Raw genomic sequence first — 21,730 nt, 5'->3', positions numbered from 1 at the left:
TTAGATTTACAGCTCCTAAGCCATAAAAAAAACAACAACACACACCTCTTGACGGCTAAAATAAACCCGGAGATCACATAAAATGTCACCCAGGCTTAAACCACTGAGGAAAACATTCATTTATATAGATATATTTTTTATTATTATTATTTTCGCTTCTTGTTTGAAATTTGTTTCTTTCTACCATTTCTGAACAAGGCATCGTGATCTATGCAGTAGTGATTGTGCAGCATATACTACATATTTCTGGTGCTGCTAAAGCTCCCTTTGGTTTGTGCTTCTCTGTAGCTGGAATATAGCACCCAAACATATAGAACAGGGCCCTGGGGACAGCCTCTCTGTTATTTGTCGGATCTGATCTTTTCATTACCTGATGTTCATATGCGTAATGATGTTGCAATTCGAAGAAAACCTGGTGCTACAAAGCAGTGCAAGTTTGCATTTCAGTATGCATAGTACAAAACAGGGACTGCGTTAAACTACACTATGCAAAATCTCAATTGCAGGACAATATTTACATATTTGAATCACTATCTCCGTGTTGTTTTCACATTTTGTATCTATGTAGACTCAAAAGTAGGAGTTTTTTTTTTTTTAAAGGAAACTCTAAAACTGTGAAATGAATGTGAAATCCCTGCATTCATTTCATGGTAAGTGTCATAATTTGGATATTTGTCCTTAGTGTAGTCTGGCCTTGGTGAGATTTGTTTTTCTGTTTTTTTTTTAATATTGCAATATTCAAACTATAGCAAACTAATCGAACTTAAAACGGGTTGCTTTAGATCCAGATTATGGTTTGTGCACGTTTACAGATCAGAGAGCGCCAGGCAGCTTAAGAGACAGCAAACAAGTTGGTGACCACAGTTACGTAACTTTACATTCGACACCATATACTACAATACACTGTACATTAAGGCATGAGGTGTTGTTGATGCAAAACATCAACAGAAGAATCACTGAGAAATGCAATGAAATGAAATATATATCTAAGAAGATCAGCTGTCTCACTATAAAGGCAAATCATATAACTTTACAGACCTTCCAGCAGTTATCCTACTAAACATAATAATTAAAATATACTTAGAACATTCAGGATAACTATACGTTTTGCTCTACAATGTTTCTAAACAAGAATCTGTGCTAAAATATCTTTTATGTTAATAAAAACAAAAGACGTATTTTAAATTAACATTAGCAAGATTTCTCTGAAAATAATTTAAAGCTGCTGCTTAGAGCAACAGCCCATCTCTTATCTAAATCTCATATTTTAAAAGCTATCAAGTATTCTATTGTGAGGATCCATTTGTGGTGTTTATTTATAAGGTCAGCCGTAAATACAAGCAAGGTTTTATTACCAATAAACATACAGTCTTTTTTTGGTTAATTGTTTTTCTTTTCTTTTTTGGGAGGGGGGGCTCCAAACATACAGAGCCTTTACAAGTATTCATACCTCTTAATTTTTTCTATATTTTTTCACATTACAACCACTAGTCTCCGGATAGTAATTTATTTTTGACAGGCAAACATAGCGTGGTGTGTAATTGTGAGGTGGAAGGAAAATCTGTACACCCAGGTACTCCAATACCCATATAACATCCGGTGCAGGGTGGTTGCTATCAGAAACCACCGACCATATTACACAACAATCTAAATATATTCAAATTTGCTGTAATGTTACAACATATGAAAAGTTTAAAGGGGTATGAATAACTTTGCAAGACCCTGCATGCCCGGTCCGTCAGAAGAACGATGGTACACAATATTTAAAAAAAAGCTTTCTATAATTTCCGCTCCATATGCAAATGCTGCAATGAGAAATCTGTTTTCCTAAAACACCGGCATGATTTAAAGATGTAACATATAGTTTTAGGATATCATTTGTATATGCATATGTCTACTTTATGTCGCAAATCTATTTTACATGTAATCCACTGTTAAATTTACCTGCCTATAATTTGCATGTACACTAAAGTATGTAACAGATATAGCTGGAAGTCAGCACAATATATATATATTTTTTTATTTTTTCAACAAGTAGCTGCACAGTAACTAAATACAATTTTGATCAGCCTATTTTCTGGAATACTGTAAGATTTTTGCTCACTGCCAGCAGTGCACAATGTCAGGTAACAGCAGCACATTAGAGTCTGATATTTAATACAATTTACAATATTACCCACCCTCCCTCAGCACCATGCCTGCAAATCTGAATCACTCTGAAGCCCATCGTACAATCAAGCGCAGCAGCAGATGACAATCTTGAATATGTTATACAGCGAGGTGTGCAAAACAAATCCAGAAAGATGCTTCAATATTCACAAAAGTAACGGACACAATTTAAAAGTCTTGGACTTGTCTTTCCTGTTCCTCGTCACGTAGCACAATACAGTCTAATGCTGCTCAGCAGTTTGCTGCCACTGGAAGTTCACGTGTGTCTCTCAGGTCCAGAAAGTGCTTGTGGCGGTGTTGAAGAGTACGGATTACATCATCCAGTTATAACCCCACCCCCCTCATATATAACCACATTCAGTCAAAGGGACTTCCTCTACTGAAGCAAGGAATATCTTCTAAAGCCAAAGAGCAACCCATTTAGAATAGTGGTGGCGCTGGCTGGCTGCATTCAGGGGCAACTTAAAGAAAAGAAACCTCTTGATCAGGGATCCTGTGCGTCAGAGGACACTGAATGCATTCGTGTGAGCTTAAGCCCTTATGTGACAAAAAGCCACAGACCAAAAGATCACGATATGTAAGTGGTTAGTGTGTCAAGAGATACTAGTTTAAGCTGTGCAAGCTTGCTGTACAAATCCTGCAAAGTTGAATAAAAATACAAAAATAACAGGAATAGAAGTGCTTTTGTTTTGCTGTTGTTATTGTTGTTGTTTTGCAGACATGATTGTAATTAAAAAAAATGACCAGAATGAATGACTGAATGACAGTTTGCTCTTTCCAGGCAGGCTATACGTTTGTAACATCCTGTTTGTGAAATCATAATCAACACACGGTTTGGCAGATTGTACAAACACTTAAGGGCAAAGTGTAATATCTCTGAGACTTAAGTTAGTGTTGAATTGCTGGTTGTCACAGCTGGTAAGCAGCACTTAGTTGTCAGCTCAGGTTACTGATAATATCTATAGCCACAAGTGGACAGTTCTGTGCCAGTAGAGTTGTGGTTTTTTTACGTTTAAAACTCTAATTTGGGAATATATAAGAATACACAAGATCTGATATTTGCTCTTTACACTGTGTCATATGTGACAAAAGGTGTATATATCGCTGAGGTTTGACTTTTACATGTACAGAGCTGAAATTGTGGGGAATAAACTTTTTTATTTTAATCACGGCTCTGAGCTGACGTTGCAGACCTGGAGCACCCACACAGGCAGAAGGAGAAACAGTCTGCCTGACTGTTTGGAGTATGCCAAGCTCTCAGCGCTTATTCTTCTATTGTATCCTTTACAACTTGCAAACACACAGATGCACTCCAGGGCGGACCCTGCCCTTACCACCCTGTCAAATGATGGCAGATGATCCGGAGGGGGAGTTTGAGTTTGGGGAGGAGGGAAGGTTCCAGAAGAGCCACTTGCGTTTACACTGCCGCCTCTGGTACAGGTAGTCTTCTTTTTCACGCTCTTTGCGCGCTCTTTGGTAGTGGTCGTCTTCCTTCAAGTACCAAACTGGTGGCCAGCGATGTTTCTCAAAGTATTCTTGATTCTCTGCATCAAGATGAATTGTGTTAAACAAATTAAAATGGCTGTCAATTTTAAATAGTTCAGTTAAAAAAAACCAAAGTAACCACATGACATAATAGTGTTTACGATCAAAGAAATATATGCAGGGATCTATAATTTTGCTTAGGGTTGCATGAAGAACAGGACTGGTAACCAAAATCAGATAATTTTACATGTGATAGGCCATTTAAAACCTAAAATCATCTACTCTCTGGTCAGTGAATGTGTCATACTAAACATTATCAGTCAAATGATAACTCTACAAGGAACAAGAAGACACAGGCTGTTGTTTACATTTAGAAATGCTAGCTGCGTTATCGCAACAGACAATTTAAAACTCCAACTTCCCTATAATTTTGTTTTTGTTATAATAAAAGTTTTTTGTGACAATAAAAGTGTTTAAATCCTGCTCTCTGACACATGGTGTGGAGTTGACTTCTGTTCATAGATAAATAATTAGAGATCAATCAGTACTTGAAGGCTGCTATGTAGTAAATAAAAGAATTAATGATTCTGGGTCAGACAGAGACAGCTCTCTAACTTTGGGCTGTTTTTAAGAAAAAAAACATTCTTGTTTTACTAGAAAGATTTGACAATAAAGACTGTTTCAATTTATTAATAAAAGAAGAAAACAGATTTTTTGTTTTAATTTATGGTCCAGAAACAGAAACTGTAATCAATTCAAATGTGGATCGTCTGTATCTTAAGGTCAAAGTAAAAAAAAAAATTAAAGATTGGAAATATCTGCCACAAAATCTCAGACTGGTGCATCTCTGAGTTTAAGACTTTGTGAGTTTCTAGATTTATTTTTTATGTGGCCAACAGCAACACCTGAGATCACCAATGAACAGACACAATCTGCAGCATTTAGTAATGTTGCACTTAAGCATCTTTGTTCTTTGCACTATTTTATGCCACAATCCACTTTGAGAAAGAGGAAAACAAAGAATAGAGTAGATTCTAAACGCGTCACCTGTGGACTCTGCCTTCATTTCACGGGGAAACTTGCGGCAGACGCTGTTGTAGTTGGTGCAGATGTGGTGCAGACACCATCCAGTCAGCTGCTGGGCTCCATGGAACTGTCAACATCCAAAGTCAGGTTGTTATTTTTGTGCAGCACCAGTGGTTTTCAACAAAGCCTTTTCAGGTGGAGCTTAAAAATGTTGATATTTTTAACCTCTGATTAGGAGGAATAACATTTGCTCAGGTTTGATGGACATGAAATTATGAAAACATACTTGAAAATGATAAAGTAGTTCTGCATTTGGTACAGCAGATAATACGATTACCTACTTGTAATCCCTGACAAGGCTTAACACTAAGACTTTCAACACTTAATTAAATGTTGCATAAATTTTAGCAGGAAAGCACCAACCATCCACATTGCTGTAAAGTAAACAGTTTGCAAAATAGCTTTTGCCTCATTTACAGACTCATAGAGGTACGGATCAGGACAAAAGAAATACAGCAAGGAGCACTGATGATTCTAAATTGTATTAATAAACAAACCACTGATCTTGACTCCTCTGTGCTAAAAGCAATAGCAAGTCCTTTATTTAGCCAAGTAGCATAAAGTAAAATAGGAAAAAAATGTTTCTTTGGCCCCACCTAAAGGTTGCCGAGATATTTCATCCTCACCTGCAGTTGTCACAGAGAACTGGCATAATATGTAAAGATCAAAGTTGCAAGAAAATAAATGTTCAAGAGTCGATCCTTATTCAGCATCATTGACAGGTGAACCCACCTGGGCCATATCCAAGTATATCAGCACATCGCCATCTATATCCGTCCCCATCATGGCCGACTCTGTCAACACTGTTACTGTGTAGAGCTCTGGAAAGAAACAAAACCTGGAGCCTCAGAATGATTTAAAAGCATACTTCTGTTTTCTGATAAGATCCTGTGACATGCTGGGAAATAGCAACAACTGCAATACCTGTGAGAGCGACCAGGTGGGGGAGGCAAAGACGATTGGCAAGCACAATGAGCTCCATTGCATCCAAGTCAGGCCGGGAGCAAAACCTACCCATGTACAGATACTCCAGCACAGCCCTCATGCAGCTTCGGGTTGTGTTGGGAAGCAACACCTTAGAAACAGGAACACAGGAGGGAAAAAATGACAGCACAAATTCAGAGGTTTTGCTGATTTGAATTCAACAAGCTCAGCTGTCATGTGAGGATTTCTTTCTCCTAAAATCTAGACAGAGTGCCAGAAGTTCATAATTACCAGTTATTTGTCTACTAAGCTATCTGAAAGCCTGGTTAGCAGGCTTATTTTCTTTTTTTTCCTATCGACATCGCCTTGCAACCCTTTGAATAAAGCTGACTGGTCCTTTCTAGGAGAAAGGCTCTAAAGAAATAAGAACTAAAACAGAAACAGTTTCAGACAGAGGAGGACAACAAAGATGCCGAGTCAAAGTCTAGGGCAAAATCCAGAAAGAGAGAAAATGCCACATTAGAACTTGCAAAGCGTTTCTAGTTTTCCCCTATATATATATATATATATATATATATATATATATATATATATATATATATATATATATATATATATATATATATGTGTGTGTGTGTGTATAGGGCACAAGAATAATATAGATTTCTTAAGAAAGTTTTAAAAAAGACATAAATATATATATTTTTTTATTTAACCAAAACATTTCTTCTGACTGGAGGTTAATGCAGGCAAACCTTAAAATGTCAGAATATCGTGAAAAAAAATCGCCACTCTTCATTAAGTGAAGCTCATATATTACATAGATTTATTACACAGAGTGAAATATTTTGAACCTATATTTCTTGTAATTTTGAGGACTATGGCTTACGGATAATCAAAACTCCAAACTCAGTGTCTCAGAAAAATAACATGTTCAAAACACCTGCAAAGGTTTCCTGAGCCTCTAAATGATCTCACAGACAGTAGGCGACACAATCATGGGGACGACTGCTGACTGAACAGATGTACACAGGACAGACATTGACACCGTCTACAAGTTATGCAAGCCAGGTAAGCAAAGGTAAAGAAGCTGGCTATTCCAGAGTGGTGTATTCAAACATACATAAAAGGTTGTGTGTCAGGAAAAGGTGTGACAGGGGGAACTGCAGACATCTACCAGGACATTCAACAGCACTTTATGCTTCCCTCTGCTGACAAGCTACATGGAGATGCTGATTTTGCTTCCCAGCAGGACTTGGCACTTGCCCACACTTAAGAGATAAGAAACACCAGACACAACAATGGAGAAGACCGGAAGGTCGCTTTTAAAGCAACCTGTGCTTCCATCACACCTCAGCAGAACCACAGGTGGATCACTTCTGTGCCACGGTGCAGTCATGCAGTAATTCATGCAAAAGGATGTCCAACCAAGTATTGAGTGATATAAATTAACATAATTTTTGGACATGTCCATTAAAAATATCCTTTTTTAATTTACCTTTTTTTTTATTGAGACACTGAATTTTGGTTTTCAATTATCAGTTGGCTACAAAAAATAAAGGCTTGAAATATTTTACTCTATGTGTAATGAATCCATTCTCTATCATAGTTGTTTCACTTTCTGAATTTAGTGACAAAAAATATTTAACCTTTTCACAATATCACATTTTTTTGAGTTGTTTCTTGATTAACATTTAATTAACTGGTCGAGCCAGAGCACAAAGTCGAATCTGATAAAGATTCTGTAGAGTGAGTGAACGATTAGAGTGATGGGGAAGGGAATTTTCCAACCCCAAATAAATCATCAAAATAGCAGTAGAAACATGCAAAGATCAGGTCAGCAATTATAAGAACAGTTTTACTGCTGTAAAGCCAACATAAATTTTTCAACTACCTATTAAGAAAACTGTAAATCATTTTTGACATGCTATTGTTTAATAAAATGTAGATGCGAAGAGGTGATTTCCCGTCAGAAACAAACTTCTTGTTTAAATGAAAATCCACTTAAATTTAAATCTGCAGGGGCGTATGAATAATTTGGGGCTTAACATTGTTTTGCTGAAGGAGCGGTGAAAGAAGCAAAAAGGAGAAACATCACATCTCTGTCCCAAAGCTGATAATTGGTCATTGCGTTTATTAAAATACCTTAAAGTAATTATATTTAATTTGAAATGTGTGTTTTTTTTTTTGTTTGTTTTTACCCTAAATCACTATTATTTGAAGTCAATGGAGAGAAAAAAAAATCACTCCAAGTAGATCTCTCCTAGATTTACAGTATGTTTGGATCACAAAGCCAGTTTAATAGCATTAAACAAGATTTGGAGTCCACTAATTGAATTACTCCTCACGTCGCCATTGGGATTCTACTAACGTCAGCATACACTGCTTTGCAAAAGTATTTATACACTTTAAACTTTTTTACCATCTTATAATCACAATCTGTAATGTATTTTATTCGATTTTATGAGCTAGACCGACACAAAGTAGAGTACAATTATGAAGTGGAAAGAAATGGTACATGGTTTAAAGCTTTTTTTTCAAATAAAAGTGTTGCATGGATTTTATATTCAGACCCAATGAGTCCATTTTCTGTAGAACCACCTTGAACTGCAGATACATCCTTAGGTTTTTCTAGATTGTGACTCAAAATTTTAGCACATTCTTGATTGGAGAATAGCTCAAGCTCAAGGCAGACTGGAGCATCTATGAACAGCGATTTTTAAGTCTTGCCACAGATTCTAAGTTGGATTTTGTTCTAGACTTTGACTAGGCCATTTTAACACATTGATATGTTTTGATCTAATCATCCCATTGCTGCTCAGCTCTATGTTTAGTGTTGTTGTCCTCCGACACGGCAAACACTCTCTCCAGCATCAAGTCTTTTGTAGGATGTCAGAGGTTTCCTTCCAGGATTGCCTCGTATTTAGGGTCCTCCATGTTCCCATTAACTCTGAGCAGCTTCAATGTTCAAGCAACTCCACAGTATGATGCTGCCTCCATTTTCTTTCATTACGAGAACAGCTTTCTGTGGCTCAATGTTAGCCTTTCACCACATATATCTTGTTACATGAAGGCCAAAAAGTTAAATTATTGTGTAATCTGAGCAGACTCCCCCTTTTTTTTTTACGTTTGCTCTGTCCTCTGCATAGTTGCTGCCAAACTGTGAACAGGATTTCTGCTTTTCTGTTACCTGCCCCTCATCCGGCCTGTCAGTGGAAAACCATTTCTGTTTGGAGCTGTGCCAAACGCTTAACATTTCCAGGTTATGGATTGACTACTGTTCCAGGTATTTATAACCTAAACCCTCTTTAAACCTCTTCACTTTATCTCTGACCTACACTGTGTTTTCCTTGGTTTTTATGATGTGTGTTTACTAATGTTCTCAAACCAAAATCAGACGGCCTGGACATGCTCCACATGAGTAGAGGAATTTGTTCTATCCAGGGCTGCAAGAGCAATGCCATCATTTTTGTCTCTGCTCTTGAAGAGTATGCACCGGCCTCGAGACCTTCACAGAAAAGTTGCATTTTATTCTGAAGGTAGCTTACACTAAGGGGAGGGGGGGTACCAGAGTAAAGGGTCTCAATACATATAAATGGCACATGTTCCAGATTTTATTTATAAAATATGTTGAAAACCACATATCCTTTTCCTTACGCTGCACAATTGTGAGTTATTTTATGTTCCTCTATCACACAAAATCCCAAATAAAAGGCATAGCTAGAGGTTTGTGACTGTTATGTACTTTAATAAGGCACTGTATTTGTTGATCTTGGCAACATTAGTGTGCTTTGATTTACCACTATTCTTTGAGCCCTCCCACAAGCTCTAAAGAACATCGGTCTGGCCTTGCCTCACCTCTTTTGTGCAGCTCTCAACAAAAGGTCCACCAAACATAGCTGCCATCCAGTCACAACTAGAGATGAGCAAAGGCTTGTGGGCCATTATCGTCCCGTCATCCAGCTTGAAAACCACGTCTGCAGCGGCATAGTGAAACACTGGTAAGACCTTAGTCATAACTGTATCAAAATGCAGAGTGGAGCCAAATATATATATTTGTTTTCTCACCAGAAAAGGTGCCTTTAGCCAAGCACTCTTTGACTCGGTTTGTGCGGCGTACATGGAAGGCTTTGGTGATTTCCTGGTTCATGAAGGCTTCATTGTTGAGTATGTTCGCCACCATCATCCGCAGATCAAAGACCTCCAGCAGCTCAGCGATGTGGGCAATCTGCATGAGCTCCTTCTCGTTCTCATCCAGCTGACCGGTGTACAGGTAGCGGAGCACAGCTCGAAAAGGGCCCAGCTGGATCGACTGGTCCATGTGTACTACAGTCATGAATCTGGGCGTGTATGTCACAGGGTCGTCCACCAGCTCCTCCTGGATGCTGACGAAGGCTCGACTCCATGAGGAGAGCACCCTGCCCCGCCGGGCCCTGTCGGAGTCCTTCAGGGTCCCGTCACTCGTGCACGCCCTCAAGTTGGCCCTGTCGCCGTCGTCACTGCTCTCGCAAACATCAAAGCTAGCGGCGCGCATCAGCAGCTCTCGACCAGAGAGAGGGCCGCGGGGGGGCCTTTCACTCTCCTCATTATGTGTGTCCATACTAAACAGGTCATAGAACTTTGAGGAGGATGTGGCCAGGTATATCTTGTGCGCAGAGATCTTCTGTCGCTCCTGCAGGACCAGGACGACATCAGCACAGTGTGGGTCCTCCAGAAGACCCGCCGGGTGCTCTTCTGTGGTGGAGGGGGGAGGTGGCACAGTGATAATAGGCGGGGGAGGTTTGGGTGGCAGGAAGGGCGCTTGGAGCAGAGGTCGCTGGACATTTCTGAGGTGAGATTTCCAAAACTGCAGATGACGGCGAGAGATGAGAGCGGCTCGGATGGCGTTGTCAAAGACGTCCTTGACGCCGAACTGAGCAACAACACTGGTTTCGTAATATGGGACACCCAACTCTTTGGCCACCTCGCGGCCTCTCTCTGGTGGTAGAATCTCATTAGATTTTATAGGTCTGAAAAGCAGAAACAATATGAAAGACAAATGGAGAAGGGGGGGAGGGAGAAAAGCTGACTGATTTGCAGGTTAAACCAGATATTTATAAACATACAATGGAAAGACATACTATGTTATATCTGTCATTACAGCAGACTAAACCTTTCCTGTTTTAGGTCAGTTAGCATTACAACAAACATTTGTGTTTGATAAATGACAGAATAATAACAGATTTTATTTTTACTTTCTTCAAAATCAGAAGCTAGAATTACCCTTTAAGCTGTATGACTTTGGCCAAACGTTTTAAATATCCTTCCACAAGCGTTTCACAATGGCTTGTGGGAATTTTGGCTCATTTCTCCGGACAGAAGTGGTCTAGCTGAATAAGATTTATAGGCTGCCTTGCCCACGCACACCCTTCAAGCTTTGCCGATGCATTCCCAATGAGACTAAATTTTAGGACTTTGTTGTGGCCACTCCAGAACTTGAGTTTTGTCTTCCCTAAGTCAGCTTGTAAGTAATTTTCAGTTGTGGTGAAGGGTCACCATCTATTCGATGGAGCCTTTTGTGCTCAATCTAACTTCTTGACTCATGTCTTTAAATGTTTCTTAAATATTTTTTTTAAAATGCTCTTTCCTCATGAGGCCATCTATTTTGTGAAGTCCATCGGTCGCTCCTGCAACACAACCCATACACAACATGATGCTGGCACTCCCTCAATTCAAATTTGGGATGGTCTTCTCAGGATTGCAAGCTTCCTCCTGTTTTTTCCAAATCTAAATATAAAGGTCACAATAGCCAAACAGCAGTTTGTTCAAAGTGTTGCCTTCAAATGCATCCACAGGAGTGCTGCTAATTAACTAAATGAAATACTTACAAAGCCATGACATCCTCATCTGGGCTTTTTAAAGGCATTGTAGTCTTACTGTTACCTGACTCCGCCAGATGGATTTGCTCTGCATATCCATCTGGAAACCTTCCGTTGAAGTAATTTTGGGAAGGGGCGAAAATACTGGTTAGTTGATTGGCCTATGTTGGTGATAGACGGGCCAAATAAACCAATCAGATCAACAAAGCATATGACGTACTCATCAACATGCTTCGTCGTCGACGACGAAAACACAACCACAAGCCAAGCTACTGTTGCTGCTGCAGGTAAAGGCTCGTTACCTGAGCAAAGAAATACTATGTAATTCCGATAAAACTTGCTCGATAGCCACGCTAACGCTAGTTTCATCGGCTGAAGCCGCCATGTTGTTTAGACTGAACTGACGCGCTTCCCGTTGCGTCACACCTCAACCCGCCTCAAAGCCAACGCTGATTGGACGTTCGTTTGGTGAACGGCTCCAAATTTTCTTTAACGGAGAGTAGCCAGACTGATCTGCGAGTGAAACATTGAAAGCTCGCGAGATCAGGATGGTCTCACGAGGCTAGTCTTACTGTACCTATAAACTAATAAACTAATAACACTGTTCTGGAAATTCTCTCATTCTGTCTGACATTTAGAAAATAGAAATAATGTTGGTAATCCTAGCTGACCAAACACATAAAGTCTGCTCTGATCTCATGTCTGACAGTGAGGGGGGAAAAAGGTTTATGTGTTCTTCTGTGAAGTGTTTCCATTGTATCCTAGTGACGGTAAAAGCTTGCACGTGAGGAAACAATTCAGTCTCAGTACCTGGCTAAAGGCCTCCGTGCCCTGTTCACTGCCTCCAGATCGGCGTAGCGCAGGTCCAGCTGACAGCCTACCAAGATGACCGGAGCGCGGGGACAGAAGTGCTTGATCTCTGGGTACCACATGGTCTTCACGTGGTACAGAGAGTTGGGGTTGGCGATGGAGAAGCATAGCACAACAACATCGGACCTGAGGGGTGCCACAAGTATTTTTTTTTGTTTAATTTTGATTGGGTAAGAGAAGCTGTTGGTACACCAGCATCTGCTTCAACGGTTTCGTACCTGCCGTATGCAAAGCGCCTGTCCTTATGATGATCTCCAAAAGTATCCCATAGCCGAAGGGACACACTTACATCATCCACTACATCTCTGGAGCGCTCTAACACCTAAGCAGGCAGAGAACATAAATATTTATCCATTTTTGGAAATTACATTGAATGCGCCTATATGATGCTATGCTGTAACAACGTTAAGCTGTCTTACTCACCTCTTGGCATACTCTGTACTGATCAATGGCCCAAACTGTGGGCACATGCGTAGCGAGTAGCTGGTACTGAGTGAGCGTGGCGTTGCAGGCCCGGGCGCAGATGAGGCGGGTCTTTCCAACGGCATTGTCTCCCACCACCACACACTTGATAGTTTCAACGTTTGGCCTCTCATAGTCCATGTCAGTATCTGTCAACTGGGACCTGAGGAAATTACAGCAGAGGAACAAAGCACTCCTATCGGATCCTGTTTGTCAAAAGGGACCTGGGTGTTCACTCTGCCTCTGTGTCTCATCTGCACTGCTCAGTCAGCTTGCAGAGCTATCAATGAATGGTCTCGTGACTCCCTGTGCTCATTCACAAGTATCCCGTCACCGGTTCTTAAAGTGACCACCAAGCAGGGGACTGTGAAAGTAACTCACAGCAAAATCTATGTTGAAAAGCTCTTTGCTACTGTGGTTCACTCTGTTACTACAGTCAGAAAAGTATTAACATTCATGCATGCACAATCATTACATGACATGAAAAGAACTGATGAGTTTGTTTTCAAAACTGCAATCTTTCTCTTTTTAGCTTATGAAAGTCCTCGACATGGTCCGTGACTTTAGAAAAGATATTTAAAAAATGGATGTCTGTCAAGGGAAAAAGTCATGTGTATTTTTATTGCAGGTTGTACTATAGAAAGAAGTCGAACATAGTTGGTTAAATCAGAGGTGCCAACTGTGGTTGACACAAATGTCTGAATTAGCTCTTCAGCTTGTTGTTGAGTTCAAGAAGATCCTGTTAAGGACCCTTTCATTTATTTCAGATAAAATTAAGCTTTTCGAGTTGCAGGATACTACTCCCAATAACAGGAGCTTATATGTATAATTCAAGAATAATTTAGCCAAACTGTGAGAATTACAGCACCAGGGGATTAGGGACTTTTTTAATGGGCACCAATATTGAAAATATTGTACAGCCATTTTCTGAATGAAGTCAGTCTGCCCTCATACTCCAGGACAGGAATAATCCTCTCCTTAAAGCATCACTCCAGGTCACCAACTCTTCAGCCAAAAGATCAATCCTTTGTATGTATCTATTTTTGGAAAAAAGTTGCATATTTCATGCATGCAATTCTCCACTTATAGGCAAGTCTGAGATTTCTTGCTGTTTTAAGTCACTTATAGCCGGTCGTCATTCATAAAAAAACAAGCCTCCATATGAGCACAACAAGCTCGGCTCGTCTCATATCCATTAACGCACACACACACAAACAAACACACACCCAATATGACCTTAAGCCGGGCCTTTATGAAGATCCACCGCCTTTAATATTACTGTCCTTCCCGTAATAGCGAGCCGTACACTGCGCAACTCTCAAATTAATTAACCATTTGTATAAGGCCGGATATTCCACACAATGCAAACAGTCTGTCAACAGAAATGTGGGGGAAAAAAACACAACAACAACAACAAGGTACGTTTGCGTCGTCCGGCATCGGATATTAGAAGGAGAATAAAATAGTTGATTTCCTACCATGAGGAGCGAACTGTCTCTCCAGCACCGAGACAAACTAGTCATGAGGCTTTGCTGCATTACACGTTATGTAACGCCCCGTCACTGACTCCTGAGCCCTGTTTATCCGGCTCCGAGCGACTCCAGCGCAAAACCAGCGATAAAGGATTAAAAAGCAGTTCGATTCCGCTGCCAGACTAAACGCTGCACGAAACCCTCCTTACCGCAACAAAGGGAAGCGCTGCATTAGGCTGGACGGGCGAGTCGCAAAGCAGGGCTCCATGGGATGCGGCTCGCACCTGACGGCTGCTCGTATTCAGCGTCATCTTCGGGGCAAAGGGAACCGAGGGCTGGGGAAAATAGCCGACCGAGAAAAGCCCGGTCCGGATCAGAGCGGGCAACGCGACTGCGCTGCCGGGAGGCTGCTGTGAAGGCTGCCGGCGGCCGGTGCTGCTTGCTGAGCTGCAGCTCCCGCCGTCATGGAGCCTCTTCCACTTATTGTAAGGCCTTCGTAGCTAATAATAGGCAGGCGCACAGAGGGAGGAAAAAAAAAAAAAAAATAGAGACGATCATTACAAAACACTGATCCCCTTTAAAGTCGCACAAATCTCATTCCTCAGTCAGCACTGAAGCAGCCAGAGTCCGAATTTCTGCATCTAAATCAGAACGGATCAACTAAAAAACGTGGAGAAGGATACAAGAATAGAGTCAGAAAGTGGGAATAACACCTGCAAGGTTGTCTTCGGTAAAGAAATAAATGCGCACGCATGGCCATATATATATATATATATATATATATATATATATATATATATATATATATATATATATATATATATATATATATTTGTATGTATGGGTCATATGGGCGGTTGCCCAGGGCAGATCATAAAGAGGGATGCACTGCTCCCCGACACAAAATGTAATTTATCTGTCAGCTGTGCTCTGAAAATTTCTTCTATTGCTTTTTTGCATGCCCAGTCAGTAGCCACGTTTACATTGACGACAGTAATCTGAATAAAGGGCCAATCTGAATAAATGTGCGTTAAGTAAGCATGCCAATCGGAATATTGTGATCGCTTTAAACTCAATCAGAATGAAATTGTAATCTGAATGGGAGGGGTGGTTTATGCCAATTGATAAATCCGATCGACATGCATGTAAACGCTTGTCATGATCAAGTTATTCTGAATGTGGCAAACTGACCCGGGTGCGCATGTGCGCCCGACGTAAACGTGACATGTTTCCGCGTTGGCGAGTGGTAGAAATATGTCCGGAAGTAAAACTATCGGGGCTCCCAGTACAACTTTTCTGTTCGAAAAAATAACAGAGCTCAAAATCGTTGTTTATTCAGTAACGTTTCAACCATAAATAGAACCTTGTGCAAGTTGAGCATGGGAGCTGGGAAGACTAACTTGTACACAACTGTTTTGTTCATTATTTTGTTTACTATTTTGTTATTGTTCAGCAAAGGCGGACGTTCTTATTTTTCTGTGTTTTTTTTAGGGAAAATTGACAACTGCAAATATCAGAGTACTGAATAAAGCCAGGTGCATATAAACGCACAATATAATTGGATTCATTGTGTGCCCATACAAATGGTACAATCCGATTATTTTTTGTTTTTTAATCCAAATACATTTCAATGCGAATGTGAAATTCTGTGCATGTAAACATAGCTATAGAGGAGTTGGCATCCCTGTGTATTGAGGAGACATTCCCTGCTTGCTGCTGCCCTTAGGAATGCACTGGCAAAACTTCCTGAGAAGCTAAAAGTGTGCAAATAGTCCCAGCATCTGATAAGATTGAAATGTTTTGGTCAAAAAGGACAAACAGCAGTCACTTTACAGAACAATATAAATTACTGTGTAACTGCATGAACGTATGAGACAAAATACTCCCTGAGAAGTTAAAAACGTGTGCATATATTAGCATAAATTTGAATCTTCAAGTTAACAAATTGTACAATTTGCATGGATGTCCAAACAAACACTCCCTGAACAACTAAAAGTGTCCAAACATACATTAGCATGTGAGAGACAGTGTAAATAATTCTCAATCGGATCAAGAACCTGTGGAAACAGCACCGTGTTTGTAAATATATAAGCAACAATGAACTGGGTTGCTGGTTTATTTGATTCTCAGCAGGGGGATGGCCCAAAACAAATTTGGTAAATAACCTGTTTCTAAGTCTATTGTTTTTTTATTTAATGTTCCTGAATCGTTTCCATGATGGAAGTGGGACAAACAGAACATTTCGGATTCAGCCTAACTGTTGACCTCATGAAAGGTAAAGGAACAGGAGCTAGGAGCTATAAATAGAACATTTCAGACGCAGCCAATGGCAGGACTGATCGGAAAGAAACACAAAGCTAACAGAACCAGAATATAGAGAATAAACAGCATCTGCAAACTAAATCACCAGGAGAAAAATAAAAGTATACAAACACAAACACCCAAGGATTATGACAAAATCGTTTGAATTTAGGATATTCTAAAACTAGTGCTTTGGGCTCTAGAGTTCAAAAGGAAATACTGGTAGTTCATAAAAAATAAATAAATAAATCAAAGTAGATAAACAATTATTTTGGAGAAGGACAATGATTTTTCCTTTTTTGACTCCCTCATTTCTGCAGTTTAAGTGGCTGAGCCATCTCTGAAGGTGGAGTGTAAAACTAAGTGTGCCTACTTATATAAAAAAAAAAAGAACATTTTATTCAGGAAAAAGTTTTACAGTCTGACTGCACTGTCTTTTTTTTTCAAATAACATGTTAAATATCAAAAATTATCAAAATATGACATTTTAATTTCCGTGATCACCATCAATCTATTAGCTACTTGTGCAACATTTCTTTATTTGTTTATTTATCAGGATCCCAATTAGTTTCCACTAAGTGGTTAGTAATCTTCTTGGGGTCCAGCTAAAGAAATAAAAAAAACAATAAATAAATAAATTAATTAATTAATACTAGGGCTGGGCAAGTTAACGCGTTAATTTCGCGTTAATTCATTAGACTATTAACGGCGATATTTATTTTATCGCGCATTAACGCATGTTGCTCACATCATGCTTTCAGTCAGTGTCAGTCAGCAGGCGCGCTGACTGCAGCGCGCTGTCGGCAGCACTCTACCGCTCCCCCTCCCCTCTCGTACATGGCTCAGCGGCGCCAGCCAATCAGCACGCAGGCTCAGCCTGGCCCGCCCACTCAGCTCTCACACAAACTTAATACACAAACAGCTGAGAGAGAACGCAGCAGCGAAAAAACATGAACAGAGGAAGTAGCACCGTTCGGCTTTATTTTAATACTGTAAATGAAATCAAGCTGTATGTTTTGTAAAAAGCCGGTTCATTTAAGTGGAAACACAACAAATTTATCTAAGCACGTGAAAAAACATGAAAACGTCGAGCCCCAGAAACGGAGAGAGGAGACGAAACTTCTCTCACTGCCCCGACAGACCCACAGACTGACGTCTCTGACTGAGGCGTTTCAGTCCTCCAGGGAACATCCAGGTAGATCAGTGGATGGATGGATGGATGGATGTTACTGGAGCCCACACATAACATGTAATTAAGACCTTGAAAGAACCTAGTACATATATTAAAAAGTGTTATTTAAGATAAGATAACATTAGCTAATCCTTTTTTTTATCCCACGACGGGGAAATTTATAGGATTAAAGCAACAGGCAGGTGCACACAACACAGACAAAATTACATAAGGATTGAAATATATAAGAGGTGGATTAGCGAAAAAACACTGAACATAACATTATTATTATTATTATTATTATTATTATTATTATTATTATTATTATTATTATTATTATTATTATTATTATTATTATTATTATTAAATTGTAATAATAAAATAAAAACCACAAAACCCAAAAGGTCAACAGTTTCATGATACATCAAGCTTAGGGACTGGCTAATATACAGCAGGTCAAAAAAGGCCATATTTTGGCTGCAGTGCTTGTTCTCTTATGAAGAAAAGATCAACTAGTGCACTAAATTCAATAGATGGGTTGAAAATATCCAGTATAAAATAAGTGGTACAAATGTTACAACACTTTTGTTCATATGGCAGCAGAACATTAAAATAAAAGTGCTCTTTACACTACTTTTGAATTCATTCTTGGAGTTTGTAAATACAATGCGATTAATCGCGATTAATCGCGATTAATCAGGGCGATTAATCGCGATTAAATATTTTAATCGTTGCCCAGCCCTAATTAATACATAATATTAACATTGATAAAATTTGAACAACATTAGTCAGACATCGTGTTTGCAATGACACTCATAGACCAAGGTTAAAAAACTGAGATTTCAGTGATCTTTTAAAACAAAGTGTACAATTTAATTACTGTACTGATGTTTTTAGATAGTTTATCCCATTCCCCTAGACACACAGTTTTTGTAAAATGTTTGCTTTAGCACAGTTTGCAGTTAGTTTTGTTTCACAGGAATATCTGGTAAAATGATTATGTATCTTATCAGCATAAATAAATGATTCTGGACTGCCTATTAGTAAAACTTTCTTTATAAATATGAATAAATTATACTGCAACCCAAACCCTCATTACAGGTAACAATAAGGTGCAGTGCAGTTTAAAAACACTCGCTGAGAATGGAGATCTTAACACTAAGTGAGCAGCCTTATTTCTGAACTACCTACAACGTAGACAAACCTGATTTGAGAGCTGCAGACCATTTAACTGGTCAATATTGTAAATGAGACAGAACTAAACATCATACAACCTCTTTCAAAACAGTGTAAATGTTGATCTCCAAGGATATCTTTGTACTTGGTTCCATATATTAAATGTTTGGTTGATTTAAATTCACTGACTTTGTTGTCTTTGTTCTCTCTCATCAACGAACTCGGGGAGGATCACCAGCGTCAACGGATGATCTTTTAACAACACCCATTAGCATTGATGTTGTTTTGTTAACAAGTGAAATCATGTTATTATCATTAACTCATTTTACAAGTGAACCAATCTCATTTTCCAGTATACTTAATAAAACATTGTTGAATTATCAGCGTGCTTAATAACTAAAGATTGATTTAATACACAACACAAATTATTAGCATGAACTGAATGAAGGAGAGGGCCCAGAGCGCTGACCACAGTGGATCTCACAACTGTTAGACAAGAAGCCATTGTAAAAGACTTGCTTACTTCTGTTGGTTAAATAGTCTATAATCCAAAACTTGGCTGATCATCTATAAAAAAAACTTACCAACAAGAAGATCATGGTTTATCAGATCAAATGCTGCACTGAAGTTAAAAAATATGACACGGACTAAGTTACCTTTGTCCAATTTTTGATACTATTGGTAATAATGTGAACATGCACTGTTTCAGTGGAATAATTAGGTTTGTAAGCATTTAGTGAGCAGACTATTTTCAACACAATCATTTTGCATCTGCTTACACACTTTTGTTTCCATAATTTTTTCCAAAAAACAAGTAATGTACTGATTTGCCTACTGTTGGATCTAATGCACCAAGTATTTATTCTTCGGAATAATTTTAGACACTTTCCACTGCGAGGAAAAAGAGCCACGCAGCAGAAAATTATTAACAATATGGCGGAGTGGATGTGCCACAAGCTTAGCAGCTAACTTTATTTATAAATCTGAATTGTGTTGCAATTAAAAAGGGAGCCCTACTGCTTAGTTCCCCTGTACCTGAGGCTCTTTCGGAGTGACTGTTTTTGTTATGAGGCATATAAAAGTCTCTCTTCTGTAATTCATTATCTCTATTCAAGTCAGGTTATTTACATTGTGCATTTAAATCAATATTTCACAACAAATGTCTTCACAAAGGATTTTACAAAACAAACAGGTCCATCTTACTTTCACCCATATCAAAATCAGATTGAGAATCAACTTTTTTTTGCCTAGTTTGAGGGTACAAACAAGGAATTTGACTTTAAAACTGGCTCTTACCGCTACAAATGTATGATAAACAAACAGTAAAAAACTTTACAGCGGCAGATTGTTGCTCTATCAAAAATTAAAGTTACATCTGATCTTTACTTCTTGCTTTTCATCTTGTCTTCAGTATCCACACCTCTGACTGTTTTAAAAATGTTACTAGCTAGTACATAAATAGAAAACTAACTTACCAGTCACAGGTATTGGCTGCCATTGTAGGAGGAGTAGAGAGAAGGCCAACCGAAGGAGTTTTAATTGTTGGTCACAGAGCCCTTTAACTTGAGGCGCAACAGTGTTGTGTGCAGCAGCGTTAAATGATCTCAACTACCATAACAAACCATTTTTGAAAGGTAAAGAAAAACTTTCTGCTTCTGCGTAGGTCCTGTTGAATTGCTCCTTTCATACGGCGCTGGCCAACTGAAGTCTAGCGTTTGTACAACTTAACTGTGTTCTAGGACCAAGTAGAGCGCATTACAGATGACCTTTAAACCTGAAAAATCATAACATGCTCCTGTGAGAGCAGCTTTATTTTGAGGTAAGAAATGCCTCAACCTGTTAAGCAGATTTAAACAGGGATTAGTTGATGAAGCTTTAACAGATTATTATTTAAATGCATTTCAACATTTGTATAACATGTAATCAAATAACAGTCAGTTCACACTAGAGCATCAAACAGTACTGACAAAGGAAGGTTAACCTTTTATTTTATTTTTTACCATGAGTTATTGCAGTGCTAAAACTCCTGCAATGATCCTTTTATTCCAATAGATGAGGCTATAGCTCAACTTTTCTTTGATCCTTAAGACGTGAGAACTTTGCTCCAAACATGGGCTTTTAGACACCTGGAAAAAGGCTGAAAAAGATCAGTTTCTCTTCAAACAGATATTGTTCAATTGTCAACTGCATTTACAAATCTGTCAGGAGAAAGAAAACATGTTTGAAGAGAAACCAATCCTTTTTAGGCATCAAAAAGCCTGTGTTTAGACCAAAATTAAAATGTTTGAGTCTTAAGAGGTTAAACAACAGTAATACGGAGTGCAATGCAGACTATATAACATCTATTTTGTATGTATGAGGCAGGGATATGCACATACATTTTGGGGGGCAGGTGCTTGCTTAAGCCATAAATAGGGCACCCATCACCACATGTATTAATGAAATTAAAACAATACAGTAGGTTATGTTTAACTTATATATCTTTGTTAATGTAACCAATACACGTCCAATCAAATACAGTAACTCAGATGACCAAACTGAATAAATAAATGAATACTAAGCAAAATCAAGACAGACAAGGGCTACATTGTGCATGCATTTTAATAACCAAAGAATGTATTAAATAATCATCAATAAATAATTTAGCTGAAAACTCATCAAAACTCAGCTGCTAGTAAATTTAATCAATCTAAAGCATCTAATATTCTCTATTAAATACAACATTTTCTAAAGAAGTGAGGCTCTAGTTAATGTTA

The 21,730-nt window shown here is 38.9% G+C and overlaps 1 protein-coding gene across 2 annotated transcripts; it reads right to left on the bottom strand.

Moving 5' to 3' along the window:
- Positions 1-597: 597 nt before the first annotated feature.
- Positions 598-15,064, bottom strand: LOC105926867 (rho-related BTB domain-containing protein 2). Of its 2 annotated transcripts, none has more exons than XM_012863354.3 (10): positions 14,333-15,064; positions 12,816-13,017; positions 12,611-12,714; positions 12,333-12,518; positions 9,733-10,673; positions 9,523-9,641; positions 5,665-5,815; positions 5,473-5,561; positions 4,702-4,807; positions 598-3,713 (listed from the first exon to the last, which is right to left on the bottom strand). In XM_012863354.3, exons 2-10 carry the CDS (start codon positions 12,993-12,995, stop codon positions 3,511-3,513), a joined length of 2,079 nt encoding a protein of 692 aa, XP_012718808.2. In that variant the 5' UTR covers positions 12,996-13,017; positions 14,333-15,064; the 3' UTR covers positions 598-3,510. The 2 variants fall into 2 exon arrangements, with proteins under 2 accessions (XP_012718808.2, XP_012718806.2); XM_012863352.3 differs by having other exon boundaries at positions 14,536-15,064.
- Positions 15,065-21,730: the final 6,666 nt, after the last annotated feature.

The sequence above is a fragment of the Fundulus heteroclitus genome, chromosome 12, assembly GCF_011125445.2.
Source record: "Fundulus heteroclitus isolate FHET01 chromosome 12, MU-UCD_Fhet_4.1, whole genome shotgun sequence".
NCBI lineage: Eukaryota > Metazoa > Chordata > Actinopteri > Cyprinodontiformes > Fundulidae > Fundulus > Fundulus heteroclitus.
This window is presented reverse-complemented; position numbering and strand designations above follow the sequence as displayed.

Excerpts from the sequence above, each read along its gene's own strand:
- LOC105926867 (XM_012863352.3), bottom strand. The coding sequence starts at position 14,594 with ATGGAGCCCTGCTTTGCGACTCGCCCGTCCAGCCTAATGCAGCGCTTC. Across the intron at positions 5,816-9,522 it reads TTGAGAGCTGCACAAAAGAG|GTGTTGCTTCCCAACACAAC; the intron begins GTGAGGCAAGGC and ends CCTGTTTCTAAG. Across the intron at positions 3,714-4,701 it reads AATGAAGGCAGAGTCCACAG|AGAATCAAGAATACTTTGAG; the intron begins GTGACGCGTTTA and ends ATCTTGATGCAG.